The sequence below is a fragment of the Kogia breviceps genome, chromosome 9 (genome assembly GCF_026419965.1).
Source record: "Kogia breviceps isolate mKogBre1 chromosome 9, mKogBre1 haplotype 1, whole genome shotgun sequence".
NCBI lineage: Eukaryota > Metazoa > Chordata > Mammalia > Artiodactyla > Physeteridae > Kogia > Kogia breviceps.
The window spans coordinates 76,013,097-76,041,046 of record NC_081318.1 but is presented as its reverse complement, the minus strand read 5'-3'; the positions used below and the strand labels follow the sequence as shown (position 1 = coordinate 76,041,046).

Here is a 27,950-nt window from a genome sequence, read left to right as displayed (position 1 = left end):
TGGGCGCGCTACGCGAGCACGTGGGGAGAGCGCGAGGCGGGGCGCGCGGCGTGAGAGGGGGCGGGGCGCACGGCGTGAGAGGGGGCGGGGCGCACGGCGTGAGAGGGGGCGGGGCGCACGGCGTGAGAGGGGGCGGGGCGCGCATATCGGCGCCGCGGTCGCGTGACGCGTTTTCAAATCTTCAACCGCCGCAGTCCACTCGTTTGTGCTTTGCCACTTCCTCCTACGCGCCCTGAGGCCGCATTCCGCCCTCGGAAGCCCAGTGGGCAGACGCGGCATCTCTACTGCGTGGGTGTGGTGGCCCTCGGAAGTGGAGAGGCTATCGGCCGGTCAACGGGCCTTGAGGAGCCGTGTTTCCGCGACCGCCCGGCGCGACACCCTCTCCGGACCCAGCATGTAGGTGCCGGGCGGCTGCCATGAACTCCAGAGCCATGAGGATCCACAGCAGAGGACATTTCCAGGGTACGAAGCCCCTCCTCCGGCTGCAGTCCCTTTAATCCTTTCCTTCCTTCATGGTTCCATAATTGATTCTTCAGAGTTCTCGCGCTGGATCTCTGCTTCTTTCCTCTTCTGACACGTGCATCCTGCTCTGGCCTGAAGGCAGGCTTGCTTCAGGGTTTTACCTCAGGAAGGGAACGGATCTCGGCCCGGCTCCTGGCGCTCTCCATGCTCCAGCCTCGGCCGCAAATTCCTCGTAGCGCCGTCGGTTATAAAACTAGAAGACAATGCGGGACCCGGGAACCGGCCGGGGCTCCCACAGATGCTGCGACCCTTTGAGGCTGCCGCTTGAGCCTCGATTTAAATGCAGATGTGCTCGGGGCTTTTCGCTTCCCGAGTAAACTGGGTGATTATGGGTGGATTTTTGGTCTTACTCATGAAGTTGAGGGAAAGTGTTTGTATTTCAAACACACCGTTGTTGTTTTCAACATTACAGACAGAAACGAAAGCAAACTTTCATTTTCAATCACTTCTGTTCGGTAAAGCATTCCAGCCTGTAAGTTTTTCATTTTAACATGTATAGTGTGTGTGGGTATATATTGATAGGTATAGTGTGTATATGTGGTCTCCTACTTATGAACAGATTGAGTTCTTAAAGTTAATTTTTAAGCAGCTGTTTGGATTTGATATGTTTTCAAAGGAAAGAATGAAATGAATGGTGATTTGGTTCTTCAAATGGACCATTTAGTTCTTCTTAATATATACACTGACTGTGTGAAACTCAACCTTGAGCAGTCAGGAACCTTTGAGGTCTAGGACATTCTGAGTAACAGGTTTCTTGCATTATTAAATGTTCAACAGTTTAAGTACCAGTTGTGAGTGTTCAACAGAATGGCAGACGCTCCATGAGTATTTGTTGAGTAAATACTCCATGCAGTTTACATACTAGGAAAACTCTTTCAAATTGGTTTTACATAGTTCACTGCCTTAATGCATAAAACACGAATAAACACATGAATATTTCCTGCAGAGTTAACTATTGACTGTGAACAGTAGTCGTTTTGCGACATATAGTATCTGTTAAAATAGAGTATTTTGACTTTATCCCAAGTGATACTACAAAGAAATATATTAAAATGTTAATGACTGCTAAATTAGTAGGATTATAAAGATTTTTCTCTCTGTGATATTATCATATAAACAAATATTTTTAAAACAGTAGAAATTTTCTGTCTGCGTAAAACATGATCTAATTCTAAATTTTTTAAACAATAGGTGGAATCCAAGTCAAAAATGAAAAAAACCGACCGTCTTTGAAATCTCTGAAAACTGATAACAAACCAGAAAAATCCAAATATAAGCCACTCTGGGGTAAAGTATTTTACATTGACTTACCTTCTGTCACCATATCTGAAAAACTGCAAAAGGACATTAAGGATCTGGGAGGGGTAAGTCTAAACCATACACTGTAACAAAAAAGGAAAACTTGCTAATTTGTAATCATTTAACATTTTCCTTTTGGAAAAAAACTTTTATAAGCGCCAAGCTTAAAATTTTTATCAGCTGTTTATTGTTAATGAACAGTCATTTGTTTTAACCTTTTGAAGGCTGACAAAACTTTCGGGTTTCTGTGATTATTAGTCTGGTGTGAAGTTCACAAGTGTGAGAAATACGACTCCCTTGTCCTGGAGGAACTGCTGATTGCCTTCTCATTGTAATGTTGGGATGTCCTCCAGATGGCAGGAACTCCTTGATTATGCTAATTGGGAAGTACATAAAAGTAAGATGTTATTTACAGAACAAGGAAAACCTGTTCAAACCACAGAGTTAAAATTTCTCTTGACTGATACAGTCTCAACAGAATGAATGTCATTAAGGGAACGATTTTGGATTATAAATATGGAATACGTGCTTCTTTCCTACCTTATACATTGAGTAAATGATTAGGAAATTAGAAAATTTGGGTAAAATTCTAAGATTTTCTTAGGATTAAGGGTAATACTGGGTAAATTTTAGCAAGGTTAAGATTTTACTAATTTATTTCCTGATTATTCCTGTTTCAAAGATTTCTGCTGCACTTTGTCATGGTTAACATTTTTTGAATAATATGAACATATCCTGCCATTACTAGAATAGAAATTTGCAGAACATGTAACAAGTTTTTTGCAGTCGTTTATTTATATGATATTGTACTTAACTGTCTTTGAAAAGCTATTCTACTTTTTTGCTATTCATTTTCTTAAAATAAAACTGCCACACATTTGTCATAGTAGTAGCATGTACCATAATGACCATATGACTGCATTCCTAAAGTTCATGTTTCATAACCTGCCATCATTGAATAAAGATCCCTTATTTTAAAAATTAAGTACTTAAGTGTCCAGAGAAGTAAGTGACTGACCCAGGGTAGAATCAGCCTAATACCTGGACTCACGTGCTACTGCACCATTCTGTTCCTCTAGCAATCAGTGGCTACAAAGTAGCTATCTGATACGGTTTGAGAGCTTTCTTAAATATGATGGAAAAACTCATTAACCCTTCTAATCTAAATCAGTAATTTTAGATTTGTGTTTTTAGCAGTGGAACCCTTCAAACAAAACCATGTTCAGAAGTCCAATGTGTAAAGCCAATAAAAAGGGAATTGCTGTAGCTGAAACAGCAGTATAGAAGCTAGTGCAGGAATTGCTTGCCCTACCCCCTTTTTCTCTCTCCTCTCATCCCCATAGCAGTTCCTGAGGCACTTGCAAGAAACAAATTTTGAATTCACTTATGCGTTAGATAATAGCTGAGAGAGAGCTGAAAGTTGGTTTTATACACTTCAAATTTTTATCCTAAAATGGTTTGAAGTAGGTCAATGAAATGAGGAGCATATTAATGTCGTAAGTTTCCAAATTTTTCCCCAAAGCTGTGGATTTTCAACTGAATTTGATTTATTGACTTTATTCTTTAAATTCTCCTAAGATTTTTTAAATCAAATTCTGATCTCCCCCCACACTATCTTTCCAGTAATTCATGATGTCATGATTTCTGTGTCTAGCACAGTACTATTTCTATCACTGAAAAAGACTGTTACAAAGATCTCGTAGGGCTTCCCTGGTGGCGCAGTGGTTGAGAGTCCGCCTGCCAATGCAGGGGACACGGGTTCGTGCCCTGGTCCGGGAAGATCCCACGTGCCGCGGAGCGGCTGGGCCCGTGAGCCATGGCCGCTGAGCCTGCGCGTCCGGAGCCTGTGCTTCGCAACGGGAGAGGCCACAACAGTGAGAGGCCCGCGTATCGCAAAAAAAAAAAAAGATCTCGTATAGGAGCTATAAAGGAACTTTGATTTCTATACAGTAATTTAAGTTTTAAGATTCAACTTTAAGAAATGTGTAGTTAAATATTGATAGATCTTCCTCAAAAGGCCTGTGCTTATTACTTAATTTTTAGGATTACTTAGATCCTTTAACCATTTGTAATTTATTTTGCCTCAGGTTATTAACAGTGTCGTCTTTTTTTAAACTGTCCGTTTTATTCATTTGTTTTCTCTAGTCTGAATGAAAACATCTAAATACACCTTTTATTTCGAAGATTCAACCACTGAGAGCACATCAGTGAAGTGCTGACATAATGAGGGAATATCTCTAGTAGTGGCAAGAAAGGTTGCTGTCATAAAACCAACCATGCTTAGGCTGATATCTAAACAGTTTGGGCTAAAATAAGACAGCTGGAGAAGAAAAGATGTAGGGTCAGATACCTTGGCATAGTTCTGTCCTCATGAACTTGAGGACAGAATTACTTGTTTTTGATGTTCAGTGTGACCTTGAGTCATCAGAAAATAAGTTTTGAGTTTACTCTTTTAAAGACCTAGATTCCACAGTAGCTAATAAATTAAAGGCCATGATAAAACTAAGTCAACAGTACAGGACACAGTATTAAGTATTTTGGTAGATTCAAAAGTGAATCTGATGTCCATCCCATCCTCAATTTCTAATCTAAGCAGAGATGGCATTGGTACAATTACTTGTAATATAGAATGTTATAAGAGGGAAAGATTACTTCCAACTAAGGAATCTTGGAGGCCATTGTACAGACACAAGCTGAACTCCTCTTTGAAGAATGGTTATGATTTGGGCATATGGAAATTCATTCAGAAATTATTCCACCAGTGTCTCTCATATGCTAGCACTATTTTAGATGCTGGGGAGTGCAAAAATAAGATGTAGTCTAATCCTCTAGGAATTCTCAGTCTATGGGAACATCAGACACCTAAATAAATAAATTACAGTATAGCATTGTCAGTGCTTTAACAGAAGTTATGTAGAAATTGCCATTAGAATACAGAAATGGAAATGTTATCTCTGCCTTTTGGATTTATAGCAGCAATAAAATTTGAGCTGAGTCTTGAAAGCCTACTAGGAATATACCAGGTAAAATGAACAAACTAAATAGAGGAAAGAACATATTTAAAATATAGTCTGTGTGGTTTGTTTGAGCAACTGCTAATATTAGAGTATGACTTGAGCTTGGGATTTAGATGGGGGATATGGCAAGAAACAGTGTTACATTGGGACCAGATTGTAAAAGATTTTTTTCGTTACTAAAGACTTATAACTTGAGGTACAGGAAATGGAAAACCAAGGGAAATGTGTCATATTAGCATAGGGACAAACATAGACCAATGCAATAGAAGAGAGAACCCAGAAATCCTCTCATATAGTCAGTTGATTTTCCACAGGGGCACCAAGACCATTCATTGGGGAAAGGATAATCTTTTCAACAACTGATGCTAGGAAAACTGAACATCAACATGCAAAAGAATGAAGTTGTACTCTTACTGTACATTATGTATGACAATTAAAAATGGATCAAGATCTAAAATGTAAGAGCTAAAACCCATAGAGGAAAGTATTGGGGAGAATCTTCATGATGTTAGATTTGGCATTGAGTCCTTGACTATCACACCAAAAGCACAGACAGCAAATGAAAAAATAGATAAATTGGACTTAATAAAAATGAGAAGATTTTGTGCATCAAAGGACACTATCTAGAGGGTGAAAAGACAACCCACATAATGAGAGAAAAAAATATTTGCAAGTCATACATCTGATAAGGGATTAATGAAAAGACAACCCACATAATGAGAGAAAAAAAATTTGCAAGTCATACATCTGATAAGGGCTTAATATCTAGAATATAAAGAACTACTACAACTCAACAAAAAACAACCCAATTTAAAAATGAGCAAAGGACTTGAATAGACATTTCTCTAAAGAAGATATATACAGATGGCCAATAAGTACATGAAAAGATGTGCAACATCACTAATCACTGGGAAATACAAATCAAAAACAGTGAGACAGACATAGAAAACCAACTTATGGTCACCAAAGGGGAGAGTGGGGGGAGGATGTAAATTAGGAGTTAGAGATGAGCAGATAGAAACTACTATATACAAAATAGGTAAACAAGGTCCTACTGTATAGCATAGGGCACTATATTCCATATCTTATAATAAACTATAATGGAAAAGAATATGAAAAAGAATATATATATATGTATAACTGAATCACTTTGCTGTACACCAGACACTAACACAACATTGTAAATGAACTATATTTCAATTAAAAAAAAACACACACAGTGAGGTGTACCATCTGACATCCGTTAGTATGGCCACTATCAACAGAGGTGTTGGTGAGGATGTAGAGAAACTGGAACCCTTGTGAACTGTTGGTGAGATTGTAAAATGGTGCAACTGCTATGGAAAACATTATGCTGTTTCCTCAAAAAATTAAAAATGGAATTACCATATGATTAAGCAATTCCACTTCTGGGTATATACCCAAAAGAACTGAAAGCAGGGCTTCCCTGGTGGCGCAGTGGTCGAGAGTCCGCCTGCCGATGCAAGGATGCAGGGGACACAGGTTCCTGCCCCGGTCCAGGACGATCCCACATGCCGCGGAGCGGCTGGGCCCGTGAGCCATGGCTGCTGAGCCTGCGCGTCCAGAGCCTGTGCTCCACAACGGGAGAGGCCACAACAGTGAGAGGCCTGCGTACCGCAAAAAAAAAAAAAAAAAAAAAAGAATTGAAAGCAGGGTCTTGAAGAGATACTTGTATACCCATGGTCATAGCAGCATTATTCACAATAACCAAAAGGTGGAAACAACCCAGATGCTAATCAGCAGATGAATGGATAAATAAAACGTGGTTTATAAATACAATGGAATATTACTCAACCTTGTAAAGGAATGGGATTCTGATCCATGCTACATCATGAGTGAACCTTGAAAACATTGTGCTACATGAAATAAACCAGACACAAAAGGACAAATACAGGATTCCACTTATATGAAGTACTTAGAATTATCAAATCCATAGAAACAAAGTAAGCATTAAAAGGGGCTGGCAAGGGACTTCCCTGGTAGCACAGTGGTTAAGAATCCACCTGCCAATGCAAGGGACATGGGTTCAAGCCCTGGTCTGGGAAGATCCCACGTGCCACAGAGCAACTAAGCCTGTGCGCCACAACTACTGAGCGTGCACTTCAGAGCCTGCGAGCTACTACTGAGCCTGCGTGCCACAACTACTGAAGCCTGTGCACCCTAGAGCCCGTGCTCTGCAACAAGAGAAACCACCGCAATGAGAAGCCCGTGTACCCCAACAAAGAGTAGCCCCCACTCACCGCAACTAGAGAAAGCCTACGCATAGCAACAAAGACCCAATGCAGCCAAAAATAAATAAATAAATTTACTTTAAAAAGAAAAAGGGCTGGCAAGAGGGGAAAATAGGGAGTTATTGTTTAATGGGTACAGTTTCAGCTTAGAATGATTAAAAACTTCTGGAAATGGATAGTGGGGAAGGTTATACAACATTGTGAATATACTTAATGCCACTGAGTTGTACACTCAAAAATGGTTTAAATGGTACATTTTATGTTACGTATTTTATCACAATTTTTTTTTTTTTTTAATGGGTGGGAGATTGGGCTTCTCTTGAAAAACTGGAAGCTCTGGCAGTGCTGGGGCCACATATTTATGAAGATGAAAAGAGTATTTGACATGTAATCATTCATTTGTATTCTTGCTGGCCCTTGTAGGCATTTGAGTCTGTCATCCTTAGAATATATAAATGTACTTTATTTACTGGTGGATGAAAATGTTACTCAGAAAAAAAGGACGTAGTGATTTGCATTTAACCAAGGCAGCTGCTGGTCTTAGCAACAAATTGTGCTTAATGCTTAGATGAAATTAACTAATTACATACTTTGCTTCATTTTTTATTATCTTCATTTATGTTGTGAGAACCTACAGAAATTAGATACAGCTGCTTAAAATATTTTGAGTCTCTCATTTATGCAAATAGTTAATGATTAATAGTATTTTTTCTACTTAAATTTTCCTGCCTTTGGATGGCAGTGATTTTCAACACTGACTTATTGACTTTGGTACATGTGTTTATAAATTCAGACATTTAAGCAGTGGTTTTCAAACTAGGGAAATTCTCTTCAAGACAGTCATACACTTTTTTTGGGCGGGGGGACTACGTTGGGTCTTCATTGCTGTGTGCGGGCTTCAGCACACTCAGTAGTTGTGGTACGGAGGCCTGAGAGCCCTCAGGCTTCAGTAGTTGTGGCGCACGGGCTCTAGGGCCCCCAGCATTGGTAGTTGTGGCACTCAGGCTCAGCTGCTCCACCAGCATATTGGGATCTTCCCGGAACAGGGCTTGAACCCGTGTCCCCTGCATTGGCAGGCAGATTCTTAACCACTGCGCCACCAGGGAAGTCTCAGTCATGCATTCTTAAAAGTAAGGGTTTCCTACCTTTTAATAGTTTAAGTCTTAAGGAAAGATGTTAAAACTTTATAAGTTTGAATTGTGCTAATCCAGTATTGTAGCCATTCACTACATGTGGCTATTGAAATTTAAGTTAATTAAAATTAACACAGTTTAAAATTCAGTTGCTCAGTCACATTAATTACACTTCAGGTACTCAGTAGTCACATGTGGCAGTTGCTACGGTATTGGACAATGCTGATAAAGAACATTTCCATCATTACAGTGAGTTCTATAGGACAGTAGTGCTTTAGAGCATGGATATGAAACAGAATACCTGTGTTCACACAACGTTGTAAATCAACTATGCTTCAATTTTTAAAAAATTAAGGTTAAAAAAAAAAAAGAGTACCTGTGTTCAAATTTCTTACTACTGGTGTAACCCTCAAGGCAAGTTACTTAACTTCTGTTTTCTTCTCCACAAAATAAGGATAATATTAGTATTATGGGTTGTTATGTGGATTAAACTAATTACAGTATATAAACTACATGCTGTTGTTGTGTTATTAGAATTCTCATTGTACTTTCTCAGAACTCTAGGTTCAGAATAATACAGTATAGAAATTTAGAATATTAAAATGCATCAAATTGGCATTTTCTACTGTGCCTAGCATATGAAACAGTTTATGGTTTATATGACTTACTTAAAAATACTTTGTTTTCCTTTAGCGAGTTGAAGAATTTCTCAGCAAAGATATCAGTTATCTTATTTCAAATAAAAAGGAAGCTAAATTTGCACAAACCTTGGGACAAATTTCTCCTGTACCAAGTCCAGAATCTGCATATACTGCAGAAACCACCACATCACCTCATCCCAGCCATGATGGAAGTTCATTTAAGTCTCCAGATACAGTAAGTCTCTGAAATATGCTTTGAGACTCTGGGAAAGGTTATAGAATTTTATAATTTTCAAGAGTGGGCTAATAGCAGAGTTCATTTAGGTAGAATAATATCTACATTAAGTGTGGCTTTCCGGTCGTTAATAAGGTTGCTGTTGTATATAGAAAGGTGATTTTTCTCCTAATAGTGCTTGTGTAGTCACACTCTGACTCCTAAAATATGCCCTTGAATTTAGTGATGGCTTTTATTTTTAGAGTAATTTACAACTAGAGTGACAGCAGATCATTTTTTAAAGAAGGAATAGAAACCTTTTGTTTGTTTCGGAGCAGGGGTAAGCAAACTATGGCCCATGGGCCAAATCCAGCCTGCCGCCTGTTTTTTACAGCCTGCGAGCTAAGCATGGATTTTACATATTCAAGTGGTTGGGGAAGAATCCAAAAGAATACTTTGTGACAAGTGGCAATTATGTGAAATTCAAATTTCATTGTCCATAAGTAAGTTTTATTGGAACAGAGACATACCATTCATTTACATATTGACTGGTTGCTTTACTGCTGTAAAGGCAGAATGGGATAGTTGCAACAGAGACTATATGGCCTGCAGAGCCATATAAACATGTACTATCTGGCCCTGTAAAGAAAAAGTTTGCCATCCCCTGTACTAGAATTACTAACATCACATCCCTACCACTCAGTTGCCAGTAAGTTGTAAGATACAGTGAAGGATAAATTAAATTGATTTAATTGGGTATGAAAAGGGGAAGAGATTGAAAAATAGTGTTTATCTCATTTTTAGATTGAAATTAATTATTTTAAAATATCTCCCTGGGGCTTCCCTGGTGGTACAGTGGTTAAGAATCCTCCTGCCAATGCAGGGGACACGGGTTCGATCCCTGGTCCAGGAAGATCCCACATGGCACGGAGCAACTAAGCCCGTGCGCCACAACTACAGAGCCTGCGCTCTAGAGCCCACGAGCCACACTACTGATCCCCTGCGGCCAGAGCCTGTGCTCTGCAACAAGAGAAGCCAGCAAAGTGAGAAGCCTGTGCAATGCAACAAAGACCGAATGCAGCCAAAAATAAATAATAAATAAATTTTTAAAATAAATAAATAAAATATCCTCCCCAACTTATCTACTGCAGCCGTTTGGAAAGCAGGGGAAAATGGGAGCACAGGAGAACAGGTAAAAGAAATGATTGTTACGTAAAAGATACCTCCTGAAAAAAAAGAGACAAATACAAAGAAGAAAAAAAGTCAAAGAAGAGACCAAGGAAGCCTCATACATTCTTTCAGTTAATGCTTCTTTGGAGGAACAATGTCGTATACCAGTGACTAGTTGCAAATTAAATGCTGCTATTAGCATTTCAACTGCTTTTCCTAGTGTTTTGTTTAAAAAGTGAAATACTATGTAAAAACAATATATACGGTTTACTCATATCCTTAGATCTTTGGTTAAATAGGAAATTAAAATGTAAACTTACTATTTAATTATAGATAGAATTTCAGATCAACCTATTTTATTTTTCATGTTGAATAACATTTGCTACAGAACTGACCTTGGGTCTCATTAAGCTGAGTTTAGGCTCTACCAAAAAAAGAAGAAACAAACTGTTTAATAGGAGATCTTATTACAAAGACCCTCAGGAAATCACTTTTTACTGTACATTTATTATGTTGATGGTCACTAAGACTTGTACAAATAAACTTTTAAATTTCATATTTATATTAAAATTCATCTTTAAATTTTATCTACTCGCTTTAGCTATTTTATCTTTTTAAAATTTTTTCCAATGAGGCACTATGTTATCTGGTCTTTTTATAGGTATGTTTGAGCAGAGGAAAATTATTAGTTGAAAAAGCTATCAAGGACCATGTAAGTAGGAATTTTAAAAATTCACAGTGTATATTCTTTTACTAAAAACTGAAGTGTAAAATAGAGATGTTCTTTAAATCTTTTCCTCATTTTTAATAGGAAAAGCCTAAATGTCAGCATGTATCTCATAAAGAACAGAATCTGCTTTTCATGAAGAAATGCCTCCATCTTGTGGCCTTTTAAAATATTACTGGACACTTCTGAAGCCTGTGGCATTTTTGTGTCTTTAAAAGAAATAATTTCTTGAAACTATTAAATGTAAGGCTACAGCATACATTAATTGTCAAGAATATGGGAGTGTATTAAACAGAAATGGTTTTAGAAATTTCAGAAGAAAAAAACTGATGTCCTCATGGCTATTGTAACTGTATAGGGTCTGTTCTGAATAACCATCTCAGTGACATTAAGCTTCAGATAATATTTTCAACTTAGCTCATTTAAAATAGTAATTTCCTAGAAAAAACTATCAAACTTTTTTTTTAACAGGATTTTATTCCTTCAAACAGTATATTATCAAACGCCTTATCATGGGGAGTAAAAGTTCTTCATATTGATGGTAAGGATTTTATTATTGCTTTTGACAATATTTGTTGTAAGCGTCTGTCTCTTCATTCCTAATTTTAGATAGAATTCTGATAGCAAGAGATACCTGTAAGGGTAATTCTTTCATCTAAATTTACTACAATTATAAGAAAATAGCAGCGTTTTAACTCCAAAGGTAAAAATGCTAATCTTAAACCCTTCTTTCTTTTAATAAAGACATTAGATGCTACATTGAACAAAAGAAAAAAGAATTGTATTTACTCAAGAAATCAAGTACTTCTGTAAGAGATGGGGTATGTTATTTTCCTTAATTTTTAAACTCATTAAAGAAAATGGTAAGCTTGGTTTTTATTTATGTATCTATAAATTTTTTTGCCAAGTAGAAAATATTACTGCCAGAATATCCTAGGGGTAATCCTGTGTACTATATGCATGTTTCTGTCATTTGAATAAATTGTTGCATATCATTTTACTTTAGGATTTACTCATGAGGTAAAAGTTGTTCCAGGGATGGTGGCATAGTTTTGTTTTCTTCTTTGGTTGCTGCTACAACCAAGAAAACATACTTTTGTTCATTCTGAAGGAAAACAGCACAATTAACATATTACATGAGAAGCTCCTGGTATGTATAATATACTCCTTTTGGGAACATAAATAGGAAGTAGGCTTACTGTTCAACTGCTCTATAAATCTTGTCATATAGTATGACTATGTGGCCTGACCACAAAATATTTGTTAAACAAGTGCATTGGGCATTGTCATCTGTTAGACCTAATGTTCCATTATCTTCAGTTTCTTCCCTTTTTACTAGCTTCCTCCTCAAACCCTCTATATAGAATCAAGCCTCTTCTATCCTTTAAAACAGGGGTCCTGTTAGGAACCAGGCCGTAGAGCAGGAGGTGAGCAGCAGGCGAGCAAACAAAGCTTCATCTGCAGCTCCCCATCGCTCACATTACCATCTCAACTAACAGCCCCCCACCCCACCCCTGTGGAAAAATTGTCTTCCATGAAACCGGTCCCTGGTGCCAAAAGGTTAGGGACCTCTGCTTTAAAATAAATACAATAAAACTTTCCTTGACCTCTAGTCCCTACCAACTATTCAGTCTTTATATTATCCAGACATCTCACATTTCCACTTTTACACTTACCATTCACTCTTCAACCTATGAGGTGTAAAACTACTGACCAGTTTGGCAAATCAAGTGTACACTTTTTTAAACCAGTCATATTGGTTCTCTCAGCTATTGTTCACTTCCTCCTTGAACTTACTTTCATCTGGAACTTCTCTCATCCCTTTGATTTCTTACAGTTCTCATATCTCAGAACATTCTTGTGTGGTCCACTGTTTCTTCACCTAATACTTAAATGAACCTAAAAGGTAAATAAATATTATAGAAGAATGTATATAAAGACATGAAGCCATAAGTAGGATGGCATGTTTTGGAAATTTTCTGCAGTATAATACAACCTGGTCTTTGAGTGTGAAAGTGACAGGAAATGAAGCTAGAAAAATTAGCAAGTTCAGATGGACCTTGCACACTCTATAAAGGAGTTAGATTTTATCTTGAAGGGTTTGGAACATTATTGAGAGATAATAGGAGAGTAACCTGGTTGGATAGGTATTTTGGAAAGATCCTGTGGTTGCCAGTTAAGAATATTTGCTGGCAAGACTGATCATTTTACTGTCATCATAGTTCTACTTTTTCCAGAATACTATATAGTTGGAATCATACAGTATGTAGCCTTTTCAGATTGGCTTCTTCAGTTAGTAATAGGCATTCAGAGTTCCTCTATATCTTTTCATCACTTGATAGCTCATTTCTTTTTATCAATGAATATTCCATCATCTGGATGTGCCACAGTTTACCCATTTACCTTTTGAAAGACATCTTGATCGTTTCCAAGTTTGGCTGCCTGTGGCACCTTTACAGCTACAGTTTCGTACCTGGGGCCCACTCTCAGGTCAGAACTGTGGGAAAAAAGAAAGAGGAAAATAATACAAGGATTCCCTTCTTACTCTTTGAACGGCAGGAGCCTCTATCTTGATTCTTTGTAGCCAAAAAGATAGGGTTTGTATAGGAGTAATCGCCACTGGCTCTGCTGTTGCTGCGAATCTCATGACTAGAGGTCCATTCTTAAGGAAACATTGCAAGAGAAAAGGGGAAGAGGGGAAAGGGAAATGTACCCGCTTAAAGTTAGCTTCTCTAAGTTTTGTCTTCCTTCTGCAATATACCTGCTTTTGTTTACTTTTAGTCCTCAAGTAGTTGCTTATTGGATTTTGTCCAGAGTTTTAGATTATTTTACTAACCATGCCTTTTCTTTATTGGTTGATTTCTTTCTGTGAAGACATTATAGCTAAAATGCAAAATATTTGTTGGGGGTATTGTAAAAGTGAGCTTGTATTACTAAGTTCCATACCACTGGCAAAAATCTTTAATTCCTGAATGATCTTTGTTTCCTTTCATTTCTTTGGTTAATTTTGAAAAGCAGCTTTTTCTCTTTTTTTCCCCATGAAACTGCAATAATCACCCTTCCTTTATTCAGTTGTTTTCCTATATGATTTTTTAAACTTGAGGATATTGAGCAATTGCAGTAGCTGTTTTCACTGTACTTTCAAGCCCAGTGTTTTCACCATATATGTTTATATATATATATATAAATTTTTTTTTTAGGGGAAAAGAGTAAGTATTGGCACACAGAAAGCAAGAAGTAAGTATTTTGATTTCCTTAAGTGTGTTTGTTTTGCTTTTAGAAAATAGAATAAAACATATAAAAATCTTCTAAAAAATCATGTAACCAACCCTTTAAATGACTTTTTCAGTGGTTCTTAGCCTTTTTTTTTTTTTTCTTTAGAACATTGATCCTTATGGCAGTCTGGTAAAGTCTGTGGACCTTTGTTAGAATAATGTTTTTTAAAACATTTTTTCTTATCATTATATTACTAAGAAAATCAATTATATTGAAATTCAGTTATCAGAATATTTTTCAGTATAAAATAGTTATATACTTGTTTTTATTACACATTAAAAAGTTCTAGCAGTGATTAGAATTGCTACTATAATTTTGTTTTGAAGTGATGAGTGTAAATGATGCTTTGAGATATTTGTAGTAACTAATATGATATGAAAATATGTTTCAACTGATATCAAAATTACAAGCTGTGGGCTTCCCTGGTGGCGCAGTGGTTGAGAATCCACCTGCCAATGCAGGGGACACGGTTTGAGCCCCAGTCTAGGAAGATCCCACATGCCGCGGAGCAGCTAAGCCTGTGCACCACAACTACTAAGCCTGTGCTCTAGAGCCCGTGAGCCACAACTACTGAGCCCACGTGCTGCAACTACTGAAGCCCGCACGCCAAGAGCCCATGCTCCACAGTAAGAGAAGCCACTGCAATGAGAAGCCCACGCACAGCAACAAAGAGTAGCCCCCGCTCGCCGCAACTAGAGAAAGCCTGTGCACAGCAAGGGAGACCCAACACAGCCAAAAATAAATAAATAAAATAAATAAATAAATAAATAAAAATTATAAGCACTGCTAATACTACTGTGATTCTTTTGCTTATATGCAAAATTGAAGGACATGTTAAATTTCAGTTAGAGATTAGTGAACATAAAAGTTAAATTTTTTTTCCTGTTCTAGCTCAAAATCCTCCTGAATTCTGCTTATAGATCCTTTAGGAGATCCATTCTGTTTAAAAATCGCAGAATATAGACAGAGCTTCTGTCACTTTGGAAGTGGATTTATAATTGTAGGATACCTTACCTGAGGCTGAAAACTTCTAATTGAAATGAAATGGATAATGGATACATAGTTGGATTATTTTAGCCAGAGTAGTTTTGTTTAAAAAAAAATTCTGGATTTGTAAGCATCTAATATCATGTTTTGTATATTCCCAAGCAGGTAGACTCAAAAAGCCTTTTGTAAAGGTGGAAGATATAAACCAGTAAGTATCTTAAATTCAATCTGTATGATTTAAATACAATATTAAAGGAGAAAATCTAACTAATTAAACTGTTCCCGCTAATACTGTTAGGTCCCTTTACGTTAGATTTATATGATATTAATATGCGTGTGGCACAGTTTCAAAAAGTAGCATTACTTTGTGCTCAAGGACTGAATTAAGTTTCAGTAGGTTTTAGATAATAATTCCTTGAAAATCTAGTTTAGAGCAATCATGAGATCAACTCATTTTTCAGTATTTCAAATAACCGTTCTCTGGCTAAAGGTAATACCATATGATTTAGAACTACTACTTAAAGACTGCATGTACATTTGTAAAAAAGAAATTATTAGTTACTATTTGGAAATATAAAATCTGAGTATAACATCTAATTTGGTAGTTTTCCCAAACTCATTGTGAAGCTCTATAGAATAATCTTAATGAAGACTACAGATATAAGTAGACTAATTTGGCATGGGAGAATTAGATTTCTTTCTCTTGAAATTCTAGTTACTCATTTAGACATGTGTGATTAATTCTCTGGGGTGCTCACTGAGGTGACAGAGATGTGTTGAATGTTCCTTTTTTAAAAAATGTGCTACTGTGAGAAAAAAAGTACAATTTAAAATTAAGCCTGGAGGGACTTCCCTGGTGGCCCAGTGGTGAAGAATCCTCCTTCCCATGCAGGGGACACAGGTTCAATCCCTGGTTGGAGAACTAAGATCGCACATGCTCTGGGCAGCTAAGCCCTCGCACTTCAACTATAGAGCCCATGTGCTGCAAACTACAGAGCCTACATGCTCTGGAGCCCACACACCACAACTAGAGAAGAGAAAGCACGTATGCCGCAACAGAGAGCCCACATGCCACGACTAAGACCTGACACAGCCATAAAAATAAATAAATATTTTAAAAAATAAAATTAGGCCTAGAGAAGCATCAATAAGTGGAAACACAGCCCACGTTCATGGATTGGAAGACTTCATATTTTCAGATGTCAGTACTACCCAAAGTGATCTACAGATTTAATGCAATCCCTATCAAAATCCCAATGACTTGTTGCAAAAAGAGAAAAATCCATCCTAAAATTCATATGGAATCTCAAGGGACGCTGAACACTCAAAGTAATTTTGAAAATGAAGAACAAAGTTGGAGGTCTACACTTAACCAATGTCAAAACTTACTACTAGCTGTAGTAATCAAAACAGTTTGGTACTGACGTAAAGACAGATGCATAGACCAATGGAATAGAATAAAGAGCCTAGAAGTAAATCTTTATATATATGATCAAATGATTGCTGACAAGGATGCCAAGAACATTCAGTGGGCAAAGGACAGTCTTTTTAATAAACAGTATTGGGAAAACTAGATAGCCACATGCAAAAGAATGAAGTTGGACCCTTTATACAATATATAAAATTAACTCAAAATGAGTCAGAGACCTAAAACTATACAACTCTTGGGAAAAATACATAGGGGGAAGCTATATGACATTGGAATAGGCAGTAATTTCTTGGATATGACACTAAAAGCAGAAGCAAAAAGATAAAAGAACTAAATTGGACTATGTCAAAATTACAAATTTTGTGCAAAAGACATATAACACAGTGAGAAGGCAACCATAGAATGGGAGAAGATAGTTGCAAGTAATATATTTAATAAGATGGTAATATGAAGAGCTCAACAACAGAAAATCAAATGACGCAATTAAAAAATGGGCAAAGGACTTGACACTGCTCCAAACATACCCAAATTGCCAACAAGCATATGAAAAGATGTTCAACATTACTAATATCAGAGAAATGCAAATCAAAACCACAATGAGAAATCTATTACCTCACAACCATTAGGACGGGTACTATTTTAAAAAGAAAAAATAATTGTTGGTGAGGGTGTGGAGATATTGGAACTCTTATGCACAGTTTGTGGGATTAGAAAATGGTGTAACCACTATGGAAAACCGTATGGAGAGTCCTCAAAAATTTTGAACTGCTTGCTGTATGATCCAGCAACTCCACTTCTGAGTATATATCCAAAAGAACTGAAAACAGGGTTTAGAAGAAGCACTTGCACATGCATGTCCATAGCAGTACTATTCACAATAGCCAAGAGGCAGAAGCAACCCAGTTGTTCATCAACAGGTGAATGGATAATACGGTATATACATACAATGAAATATTATTCAACTTTAAAAAGGAATGAAATTTTGACACATACCACAACATGGATCAACCTTGAGGACATTATGCTTAATGAAATAAGAGGAAAATACTACATGATTCCACCTGAGGTACCCAGAATAGGTCAAATTCATGGAAACAAGGTAGAATGGTGGTTGTGAGGGGCTGGTGGGGAAGAGAGAATGGGGAGTTACTTATTTTATATGTGGATACAGAGTTTCAGTTTTGAAAGATGAAAAGAGCTGTAGATATGGATAGGTGCTAATAGTTATGAAACACTGTGAATATACTTAATACAACTGAACTGTGCACTTAAGAATAGTAAATAGTGGGCTTCCCTGGTGGCGCAGTGGTTGAGAATCCGCCTGCCGATGCAGGGGACACGGGTTCGTGCCCTGGTTCGGGAAGATCCCACATGCTGCGGAGCAACTAAGCCCGTGAGCCATGGCCGCTAGGCCTGCGCGTCCGGAGCCTGTGCTCTGCAACGGGAGAGGCCACAACAGTGAGAGGCCCGCATACCGGAAAAAAAAAAAAAAAAAAAAAAAAAAGAATAGTAAATAGTTAAGATAGTAAATTTAACTGATTCCTATTGTTTGTTTCAGATTCCAGATGAATTACATGATTTTGAAATATAAGACTTCAAACGTGTTTTCTTTCATTATAAAGATTCTCATGTATTTGTCTTTTTATTCTTTTAGGCTTTATAGGCCATTTTATCTTCAGCTGACCAGTATGCCTTTTATAAACTATTCTGTTCAGAAGCCCTACAGTCCATTTGATATAGATAAGCCATCTACCACCCAAAAGCAAACTCAGGTTAAACAAAGGTTGGTTTAACCGTCAAGTAATTTTTTATCTTTTTAAACAAATATTTAAAATAATTCATTTAATGCCATGGTGTGTGTGGGGGGGGGGGTGTGGGGGGGGGTGGGTGTTTTTCTAATCACTGTTGTGCTTTCTTCCCTGAATATTTTTAATGCCCCTTTGCTAGATTTAAAGTCTGAATCTCTTTTTAAAGTGTGTTACATTTAGACACTTTAGATGGGGGCTGTGGGGGGGAGCTTAAAAATATTTGCAAATAATTCAAAAGTGTTGTTTCTTTTCAGTGATCTGAGATATTCTCCAGAATAATCGTTACATTCTCAGTTTGCTTCTCAATTTCCTAAAAAAAAATGGCTAAAAGTTTATATAAATCTCTGCAAATTATGGCAGATGCTGTTTGATAGTTGAGGACTAAATTTTTTAAAATTATTCCTTACGTTCAGCGGTTAATCTTTTACCATGTATTTCTATCAGGATCCAAACAGATGGTGATAAATGTGGTGGAATCCCAGTTCAACTCCAGTTAAAAGAGAAGAAAAAAAAGGGATATTGTGAATGTTGCTTGCAGAAATACGAAGATCTCGATACTGTAAATGTGCTTTTGTATTTAGAGGGTTGATATTTCTAAAACTGAATATTTGCTGTTGAAATTTTAGCTTATTCTTTTGATTGTGGTTCACAACTTGGTAACTGTTAAGTAGTAGATACTTCTTTTTGATAGAATTATCTTGAATTTTAAGAACCCAAAGTGGGGAAATGTGTATTGAAGAATCATTTTTATCCGCTCAACAAATATTTATTGAGCACCTGCTGTGTACCAATTACTGCTCTGGGTGAACAGCATTGAACAAAAGCGACCAATTTGCAACCCTTGTGAAGATTACATTCTGTGGAAGGGGAGGAGAGAGAGCTAACCACAGGATAAAAAAACAGTGAAGTATATAGAGAGAACATTAGATCAGTGCTATGAGAAAATAAAGCAGGGATGAAGGTGTTGCTATTTATTTAGACTAGACAAAGAATACCTAACTGATGAGGTGGTATTTGAGTAGAGACCTGAGAGAAGTTGAGGGAACAAGACTTGTGAATGTTGAAATAAGCAACGCGAAAGTGCTAAATGAAACTGATTGATGGGATCAAAGAACAGATGTTGGTGGACTGAGCGATGGTGGTAGAAGTCAGCTTGAGGATGTGATTGTAAAGGCGGGGCCAAGAGGATGTGCAGTGGATTGGATGTTGGGAGAGAGAGAGGGTGGGTCATGGGTCACTGCATGCTTCAGGCCTTAACAATTTAAAAATGGGCAAGTGATTGACTAATGTGAGGATGAGAAGAAAGTGGAGACAGTTCTTTGAAATAGCAGAAAGAGAAATGGTTGAAAATATATATGGGATGAAGATAAAGTTTTAAAAATGGGAACAATTACAATTTGTAAACTGATAAAAAGAGCAAGAGCTTTGGATCCAGGCTAGCCCAAGTTTGAATCCTGGCTTCTTGTCTATGAGACTTTGGACAGTACATGGCACTGTGCTTATTAAATATTAGCTGTTATTGTTTGAATTGTTAATTTTTAAAATACTAGGATGGTCTGTTTTGGTGCTTGGTTTTGGTAGAAGATGGCGGGAAAGTTGAGAAAAAATATTGGAAAATATCTGATTCATAAACTGCCTCTGTCTTCAGATTCTAAATTGGAATTTTATTTTATAACTGAAAGTTTGTATCAGTTTTTTGTGTTCAGTTTCTATAATAAAGTAGAAAAATACAGTTTAAAATTATTTTTAATCATAAGCTGAACTTTCTCAGAAATATTTGCCCTTGCCAAAAATCATTTTGAAAATTTAAATTGTACATTGGTCCTGAAATTTTACTTTGTTTTTGCAATAAATTAATCTAAAATGGATGTTTTCCTTAATATCAGTTTTTGGATCCTAATTTGATGCTCAGAGGATGTTGGGGCTAAAAATCAACCACAAGAAAGGAAAATCAAAGTAGAGGCTGTGATGGATATTTTTTAATTTTTTATTTTTTTTATAGTTTTTCATGTATATGATCCCTAGTCACTAAGAATATAGAAAATATTTTGTTTTTTGAAACTTTGATTTCACAGTGATTCAGTTCCACCTGTGTCGAGGCATGCATTTAACAAATTTGATCATGGGAAATTAAGCAGCAAACAAGGCAGATATATTCCCTACCCTTTTACCATCTTACGGTCTGACAGAGGAAATAGATATGAAACATGTATTTGCAAGTAGGATGAAAAGTGAAGAATGAAGTGTAGTGGTAATAAATAGAGTACTGAATGTAGAATGAGAGACAAGGAAGGCTCAACTGAGAAAGTGACATTTAAATCAAGACTTAAAGGACAAATAAAATGAGTTAAGTGGAGGTAGAGAAGAACTACACAAAAGTTGGAAGTTGTTTTTCTTAGTTCAGTTAGTTATTTTTCCTTCCAAGAACATGAATAAACAATCTGAATTTACACAGTTAATGTTTCGTTTCTCATTAGTTTTAACATTACTGGGCATACATAATTTGTATATGGTAAATTTTGCAAGCAAGGAAGGAATATGTTTATATTCCAGAATACTGTATTTTTTGTGACCAGTGAAGAATTTCGTTTTTGGAATTAAAAGCAAATCATCGCAAGTTAAAATTAGTGCTCGCTTTGGCAGCACATATACTAAAATTGGAACAATACAGAGAACATTAGCATGGCCTCTGTGCAAGGATGACATGCAAATTTGTGAACCGTTCCCATGTTTTAAATAAAGATGTTAAAAAAATAATAAAATAAAATGGATAACCAAAAAAAAAAAGTTTAAATGATACGAAACTAGGGAAATAGAAATGATGTTCTTCCATGATCACCTTGATACAGGCTTCTAGTTACAATTCCCTGATCAGCTGATAGACAAATGATAGAATTAGCCTGGAGATTCCACCTATTCAGAAGGAACTTTGTTTCCTCTGAGTTTTATCCCAATACACTGAACTTGTTGACTTTTGTTCTTAACCACCCTTAAGATTGAGAAAAGCTTCTCAGTACTCAGTCATAAGCACTGGGTAATTGAGATCAAAATTTTTTAAATTCTTCCCAGCATTAGTTGTACTTCATCTTTTTTTACTTAATCTCTTCTAGATTCTTGTTTTGAATTCTTGTATGTTACATAACATTTCATGTATTTATTACTTAGTGGTAATTGCGTAAGGATAAAATTAAAATAAAGAAGTAAAGAGAAGTGTTTTCAAAAATATTAGCTCACTCTAAATGCTGTATGTTACTGTTGTTTTTCTTCAGCTTTATCTTCATTTTCTGATGTAGCTCACTCGTTTTCAGTTCCCTTAAACTACTAATTCATTAGTACTTGACTTTTCTGATTGAAAAATGGAAGACTAAAAACCAAAGTACTTTTAGTGGTTTCTCAGCAGTTACTTTTATTCTACTTATTTTAAGTTCTGATAAAGGATATTTCTTTGGAGTAGTTATTAGATACTTAATTTTAGGGGCATGAGAATATTAGAAAAAAAGTATTACTTTTAAAATATAATTATGATTTATATACTTTTTTGTTTTATTTTAGCATCTTCTAAGTGAGCAACACAGAAACTTTGCACAGAGTAATCACTATCAAGTTGTTGATGACATTGTATCTAAGTTAGTTTTTGACTTTGTGGAATATGAAAGGGACATGCCTAAAAAAAGGTAATTATCAACCCAAGTTTTAAATTTTACAAGAATATTAAACCATTAAACTAAAAATAAATCCAGTGTTTTCTGTTCTTAGGAGGATTATATTTTCAGCATAGAAATATGGTTAAGAATGATTCCTTCTTTTCTCTCCCTCCTCCACCGCCACCAAAAATGCTTACCTTATTATTACTTTTAAGGTTCTCTTCTTAACATAGTCCAAAAGGGGAGTTGGCAAACTTTTTCTATAAAGAACCATATAGTTTATATTTTAGGCTTTGTGAACCACAAAAAATAGATGGCAGACTAGATTTGGCCCGAGCTGTATAAAGTGTGAATACAGTGATGTTCAGTATACAGTAACTGTACATTGACAAAATGAGCCTCATTAAGATTATTCCCGGTCTTCCCTGGTGGCGCAGTGGTTGAGAGTCCGCCTGCCGATGCAGGGGACACGGGTTCGTGCCCCGGTCCGGGAAGATCCCACATGCCGTGGAGCGACTGGGCCCGTGAGCCATGGCCGCTGAGCCTGCGCATCCGGAGCCTGTGCTCCGCAACGGGAGAGGCCACAATAGTGAGAGGCCCGCGTACCGCAAAAAAAAAAAAAAAAAAAAAAAAAAAATTATTCCCATAAATCTAAAATAAAAAGAAATGCTTTCATATGAATATACCCTAGAGTTAGTAATAACTCAATAGGTTGTTTAGTCCTTATATCTGTTTTTAGACCAATCTTAAGACATAAAGAAGACTATAAAATATGATACCAGATACCAAGCTACAGCTCCTGAAAATGAACTAGAAAGTTTTTTGGCTATATCTGGGTAGAACAGTTCCTAAACCTCTTATTTCTGTAACATTCAGGATGATTGTTCATGACTGATTTAATATTTGGAGAGGAAGCATATTTCCAACTATTAAAACTTATATGGGCTATTGTAAGAATTTAGAATTCCCTAAAAACTCATTCTGCAGCAATATTCTGAACTAGTACTTATATATAAACTGGTTTATTCCTTAATCTTATTATCTGCACAATTTTTATCTCTGTAGACAAGTCACTTAAACATCTCTGGACTTTAAAGAAGAGTGATGTTGGACTAGTGTTTTTACATTTTATATCCTCCATTTGTTCAAGAGGAGTCTTAAGTGAAAGTATCAACAAAATAAATAGAGGGCTTTCCTGGTGGCACAGTGGTTGAGAGTCCGCCTGCCGATGCAGGGGACGCGGGTTCGTGCCCCGGTCCGGGAAGATCCCACGTGCTGCGGAGCGGCTGGGCCCGTGAGCCATGGCCGCTGAGCCTGCGCATCCGGAGCCTGTGCTCCGCAACGGGAGAGGCCACAACAGTGAGAGGCCCGCCTAGCACAAAAAAAAAAAAAAAAAAAATAGAAAAGGAACCATTCTGGTTTTGAAGGGGCAGGTGGAATTCTATATTTCTCTTCATTATCTGTGACATGTATAACATAAAACATAATTAGTGAGCTGTTAAGTTTTTTTCTCTTTGTAAGTAATTTAGGATTGTCTAATACAAACTAGCATCCCAAGGATATTAAGAGGCTCCATGAAGAAGAGAGTTTCAGGTCAAATCTAGTAGTTTTAAATATGAAAGTCAAGATACTGCTTACCTCTGGGAGGAAGTGGAAGAATGTGGATGAGGAGTGGTACACCAGAGTTTTTAGCTATATCTGTAAAGTTTTATTATTATTATTTAAAGTTTTATTATTTTAAAAACATCTAAAGTGGACTTCCCTGGCAGTCCATCGGTTAAGACTCCCCACTTCCACTGCAGGGGGCATGGATGGGTTTGACCCCTGGTCAGGGAACTAAGATCCTGCATGCCACATGGTGTGGCCAAAAAAACAAAAGCATCTAAAGTAAATGTGGCTAAATAGTAAAAGTTCTATATTTTTGCAGTGTTTTCTAAGTTAAATAAGTTTTATAAACAGTTTTTAAAGATTTTTACTAATTTAGTTTTTAAATACTCAGGAATTTTTGATAGCAATTTTAATTTTTTTCTTTTCTTTTTCCTCTAAAGAATAAAATACAGTGTTGGATCCCTTTCTCCTATTACTGCAAATGTTTTGAAAAAGTCTGAACCTAAAGAAAAGATGGAATTACAACATACTTCTCAGAAAGACTCCAGGGAAAATGTACAGGTGATGGAGCACGGTTTCCTGGATAAAGAAACCCAGGAACCTGAACAAAAGTTTATGTCTACTTCAGAATACATCCCACACCCTGCAAGTGAATTAAGAGGACATGATGATAAAACATCTAATAAATGTTCAGTGTTAAATCCAGCTGAAAATGACATAAAAGAAAATTTTATATCTCTGTCTCCACATAAAAATAAACAGGAATGCATTCTTGATGTTCCTGAACATAAATTAATTATAAATGAAAATGACTTAGAAGTAAGAGTGGATCACTGTCCACATAGGCAACAGGCATCTGTACAAGTTTCTCATTTCAGTACGGATAATAATAGTGCATCTCAGCCAAAACAAAAGTCAGATACTGTGCTTTTTCCAGCAAAGGATAAGGAAAAGGACCTTCATTCAGTATTTCATCATGATTCTGATCTGTTACCAATAAGCAGTTCACAGAAGCACCTAACAATTCAGGCAAAGGCTCCATCCCAAAGCCCTACTGAGGAACCCAACCCATGTGACATCAAGAATATGGATAGTTTACCTTCTGGTAAAATCCATCGGAAAGTGAAAATACTATTAAGAAGAAATAAAAAAGAAAATCTGGAACCAAATGTGGAGTTAGATAAGAAAAGAACTGAATTTCTTACTACACAAGAAGAAAACAGAATTTGTAGCTCCTCAGTACAATCTCTACTAGACTTATTTCAAACCAGTGGAGAAAAGTCAGAATTTTTGGGTTTCACAAGCTACACTGAAAACAGTGGTATATGTGATGTTTTAGATATTTGGGAAGAGGAAAATTCAAATCTGTTATCAGTGTTTTTCTCTTCCCCTTCAACGTCTACATTTTCTGGTTTTTAGATTTAAAAAAATAAATACCTTTCAGAAGCAATGAAGATCATCTTGAAATTTTTATAAATATGTATAAAAATTCTTAGTTTGGGGAGTGAGGTTTTGCCAATTTTGTTTACAGAATGAAATGTAAATATTAACAATAAAGGTGATGTTTGCATTTTTCTACAAAACTGAATACCTATTCTAGAAAAATTGTAGAATAAACTTGTGACTCATTTTGCATACTATGTTCATAATTGTTTTCTAAGAACTGTTATGAATAATAAGTTTGCTTTATGTCAGTGAAAACTAATTTCAAAGGAAATTTTGAGAATATCAATATTTAGCATTATAAATTTAGATATTCTAGTTATATCTACTGTCTATTAAAACATTTCCATGATAACATGATAATATTGCTTTTAAAAACCTAATTTTCATACAGAAAGGAAAAATTGTATTTCAGTGTCTGAGTTCTGGAAATCATTATTACCAGAAACATTGAAACATGAGGGTGAACTGGTTGGACCATGCTAGGGTGTTGGCACTGAGGAGTTAGGTTATTTGTAGAGATAAATAGAAGCCATGAGGGAAAAACTTAACCAGGCTAGCATATGGAATGAAATAATTTTCCCACTGTTCTTATTTACCTTTGGAAGTAATTTCTTCCAAAAATGACTCTTTAATCCCTAATTTGGTATCAAGAAAGGAAAGGGAAAGGATGGCAAAGAACTAGATATGTTTTGAAACATGCAGATTGCCTTTGATCAGTCACTTGGCGATTCAGTAATTTAGAGAAAATTCAAATATCAGGAAAATTTCAACTCTCACCTGTAGATGGTTCACAATAAAAATTAGTGCCAATGAATATTATATGAATACGTTGTCAACTAAAATTAACAATTTTATTGTTCATGCCAGTACTTAAAGGAGGATCACTGAAATATCCTTTATAGTGCATACATGCATTTATGTTTTAAACAAAAAAATCCCTTGGAAGATTTTTACACTGGACAGAAAATTCCATTTATAAGTATGGGTTCTTATAATGACATATCATTTTCAGTAGTAAACTCATGTAACAACAGACAAATAGCCATTTTCAAAATGCTCTCATATCGTGACCATTTCAAAAGCAGTTCTCTTATTGTTAACAAACATCTTAGAAGGGATAAATTAAGTGGTTGGTTTTTTGTTTTTTGTTTTTCAAAAACTCTTTGAGGTCCCAAAGACTACATTAGTTACCCCTAATAGTAATCCCATAAAATCTTTTCCTTTACCTTGTCTTAGCACTTTCAAACAGTATAAAAACAGTCGTAACGGCAACTCATCACTGGTTGGGTTCCCACAGGAAGTAAACTCTATAATGGAGTTTAGCATAGCATGTAGGATGTTTTCTAACGAGTGCCTTTGGACATAGTTGACCCCACAAGAATCTCGCAGTTGCTAGGTGAAGCTGACTGGTAAATCACTGAATGGTTCAATAACCACTCAGACGGGGCATGACCGGGCAAGGAGGCTCTGCAGATGAGAATTCCTTCAGGAGCTGACAGCTGTAAGCTGTCTACTGCCTGTACTCCCAGCGGCTGGGGCAGCACGTTCTTTCTTAAAGATGGATCAGAATCAATTACTCCTACCAGGGTGGTGACTCCTGGTCTGCTGGTCTCTTGGAACAAGGAACCCAAAGGGGCTAGGTGGTAATTGCAGCTTATAATTCAACAGGAATTGCTAAAATGGGAAGCACAAATTACAAGAGGGACACAGGAACGATAATGGCAGGTAGGGCCACTCCTGCTTCCGCCTGTTGGTTCCCAGACCCATGTATTCTTTTATCAGAGACATAGCACCATATAAATGTTTTGAACTTAAAGTGTATCCTGCATCCTAGGTGATATCCCATCCTCAAAAATATCACCTCCACACCTCCAAGCTAATGCTACAGCTGTGCCTTTAACAGGCCAATCCAATACTCTATCATTTAGGAAGCTTCTGGGTGATTCTATATGAGTTAAGACCGTGGATCACCTGACCATGGGCTCCAACACCTTCGCCATAAAGTCAATCCCCTGGTGTAACATGAAATTATGTATGACATGGCAATAAATCAAATCCTCAAAAAGTGATGGTGTGAGCAAGAAAGACGATCTCCTACCTGGAATATGTCAGTGACCGTGCCTAGTGTGATCAACTTGTCATCAAGTGCCAAGTTGGTCTCCTGGAGGGATTGTGCCATATCAGGAGCTCAGTATTGGTCGCGGTTTCTGGCAAGTTGAACTTCAGGCAAAAGCAGAAACACTAGATCAACTTAAGTGAATAGGAGCCCATACCATTGAGCCCATACATGGCTTTCATCCCTGCCATTGTAGCCCTTTTGCTTATGTACCCATCGTGCCAGCATTAGGGTGATATTAACATATGATATGAAGATGCTCACATTTCATGCCCACTCCCATATGCCACATGCCTCTACCCCTTACATGCAATCTTCCAATCTGTCCACAAATCACTTAACAGCCAGTCATTTCTCACTGCCCAAGAGTTCACATATATTCTGAACTCAGGCCACTTCTCTTTCCACACAAAGGGGGTGACTTCAAGCTTCACCTCTTGAAGCTCTGCCCATTGGGAAGATTCTCCCTGGTGACTGGCTTTCAGTACCACCCCTGAGTGGAGCTGTACGGAGGATGCTATCTATTTTCAGCTTGCAACCACAGAAGCAACGAGTCCATGAAGCGAGTTTGGGTTTTTCCTCCTTTTTACATCTGGTCTTAAAGGATGGCCCATACACCTGTAGGTATGACCCGAGAGACAGGAACCGATACAACAGTGCC

The 27,950-nt window shown here is 36.9% G+C and overlaps 1 protein-coding gene, 1 long non-coding RNA gene and 1 other non-coding gene across 5 annotated transcripts; 2 read left to right on the top strand and 1 right to left on the bottom strand.

Moving 5' to 3' along the window:
- Nucleotides 1-134: 134 nt before the first annotated feature.
- Nucleotides 135-25,361, top strand: DBF4 (DBF4-CDC7 kinase regulatory subunit). 3 transcript variants are annotated; one of them, XM_059074151.2, is made up of 12 exons: nt 135-462; nt 1,714-1,886; nt 8,917-9,099; nt 10,910-10,960; nt 11,447-11,516; nt 11,720-11,796; nt 14,176-14,212; nt 15,401-15,446; nt 18,322-18,450; nt 18,920-19,034; nt 22,028-22,149; nt 24,168-25,361. In XM_059074151.2, exons 1-12 carry the CDS (start codon nt 417-419, stop codon nt 25,144-25,146), a joined length of 2,028 nt encoding a protein of 675 aa, XP_058930134.1. In that variant the 5' UTR covers nt 135-416; the 3' UTR covers nt 25,147-25,361. The 3 variants fall into 3 exon arrangements, with proteins under 3 accessions (XP_058930134.1, XP_066897790.1, XP_058930137.1); XM_067041689.1 differs by lacking the exon at nt 10,910-10,960; XM_059074154.2 differs by lacking the exons at nt 135-462; nt 1,714-1,886; nt 8,917-9,099; ... (1 more) ...; nt 11,447-11,516; nt 11,720-11,796 and adding exons at nt 12,099-12,125; nt 12,813-12,881.
- Nucleotides 2,051-27,387, bottom strand: LOC136794793 (uncharacterized). Its single transcript, XR_010842001.1, has 3 exons — nt 27,272-27,387; nt 13,379-13,472; nt 2,051-2,197 (listed from the first exon to the last, which is right to left on the bottom strand). It is a non-coding gene; the product is annotated as an uncharacterized lncRNA (long non-coding RNA).
- LOC131763130 (U6 spliceosomal RNA) lies at nt 21,103-21,209 on the top strand. Its single transcript, XR_009337529.1, has one exon. It is a non-coding gene; the product is annotated as a U6 spliceosomal RNA (small nuclear RNA).
- Nucleotides 27,388-27,950: the final 563 nt, after the last annotated feature.

Bases quoted from the DNA above. Each gene is read 5' to 3' on its own strand.
- DBF4 (XM_059074151.2), top strand. From the start codon at position 417: ATGAACTCCAGAGCCATGAGGATCCACAGCAGAGGACATTTCCAGG. The intron at 15,447-18,321 runs GTAAGTATCTTA...TTATTCTTTTAG, and splicing joins AAGGTGGAAGATATAAACCA to GCTTTATAGGCCATTTTATC. The intron at 22,150-24,167 runs GTAATTATCAAC...TTTCCTCTAAAG, and splicing joins AGGGACATGCCTAAAAAAAG to AATAAAATACAGTGTTGGAT.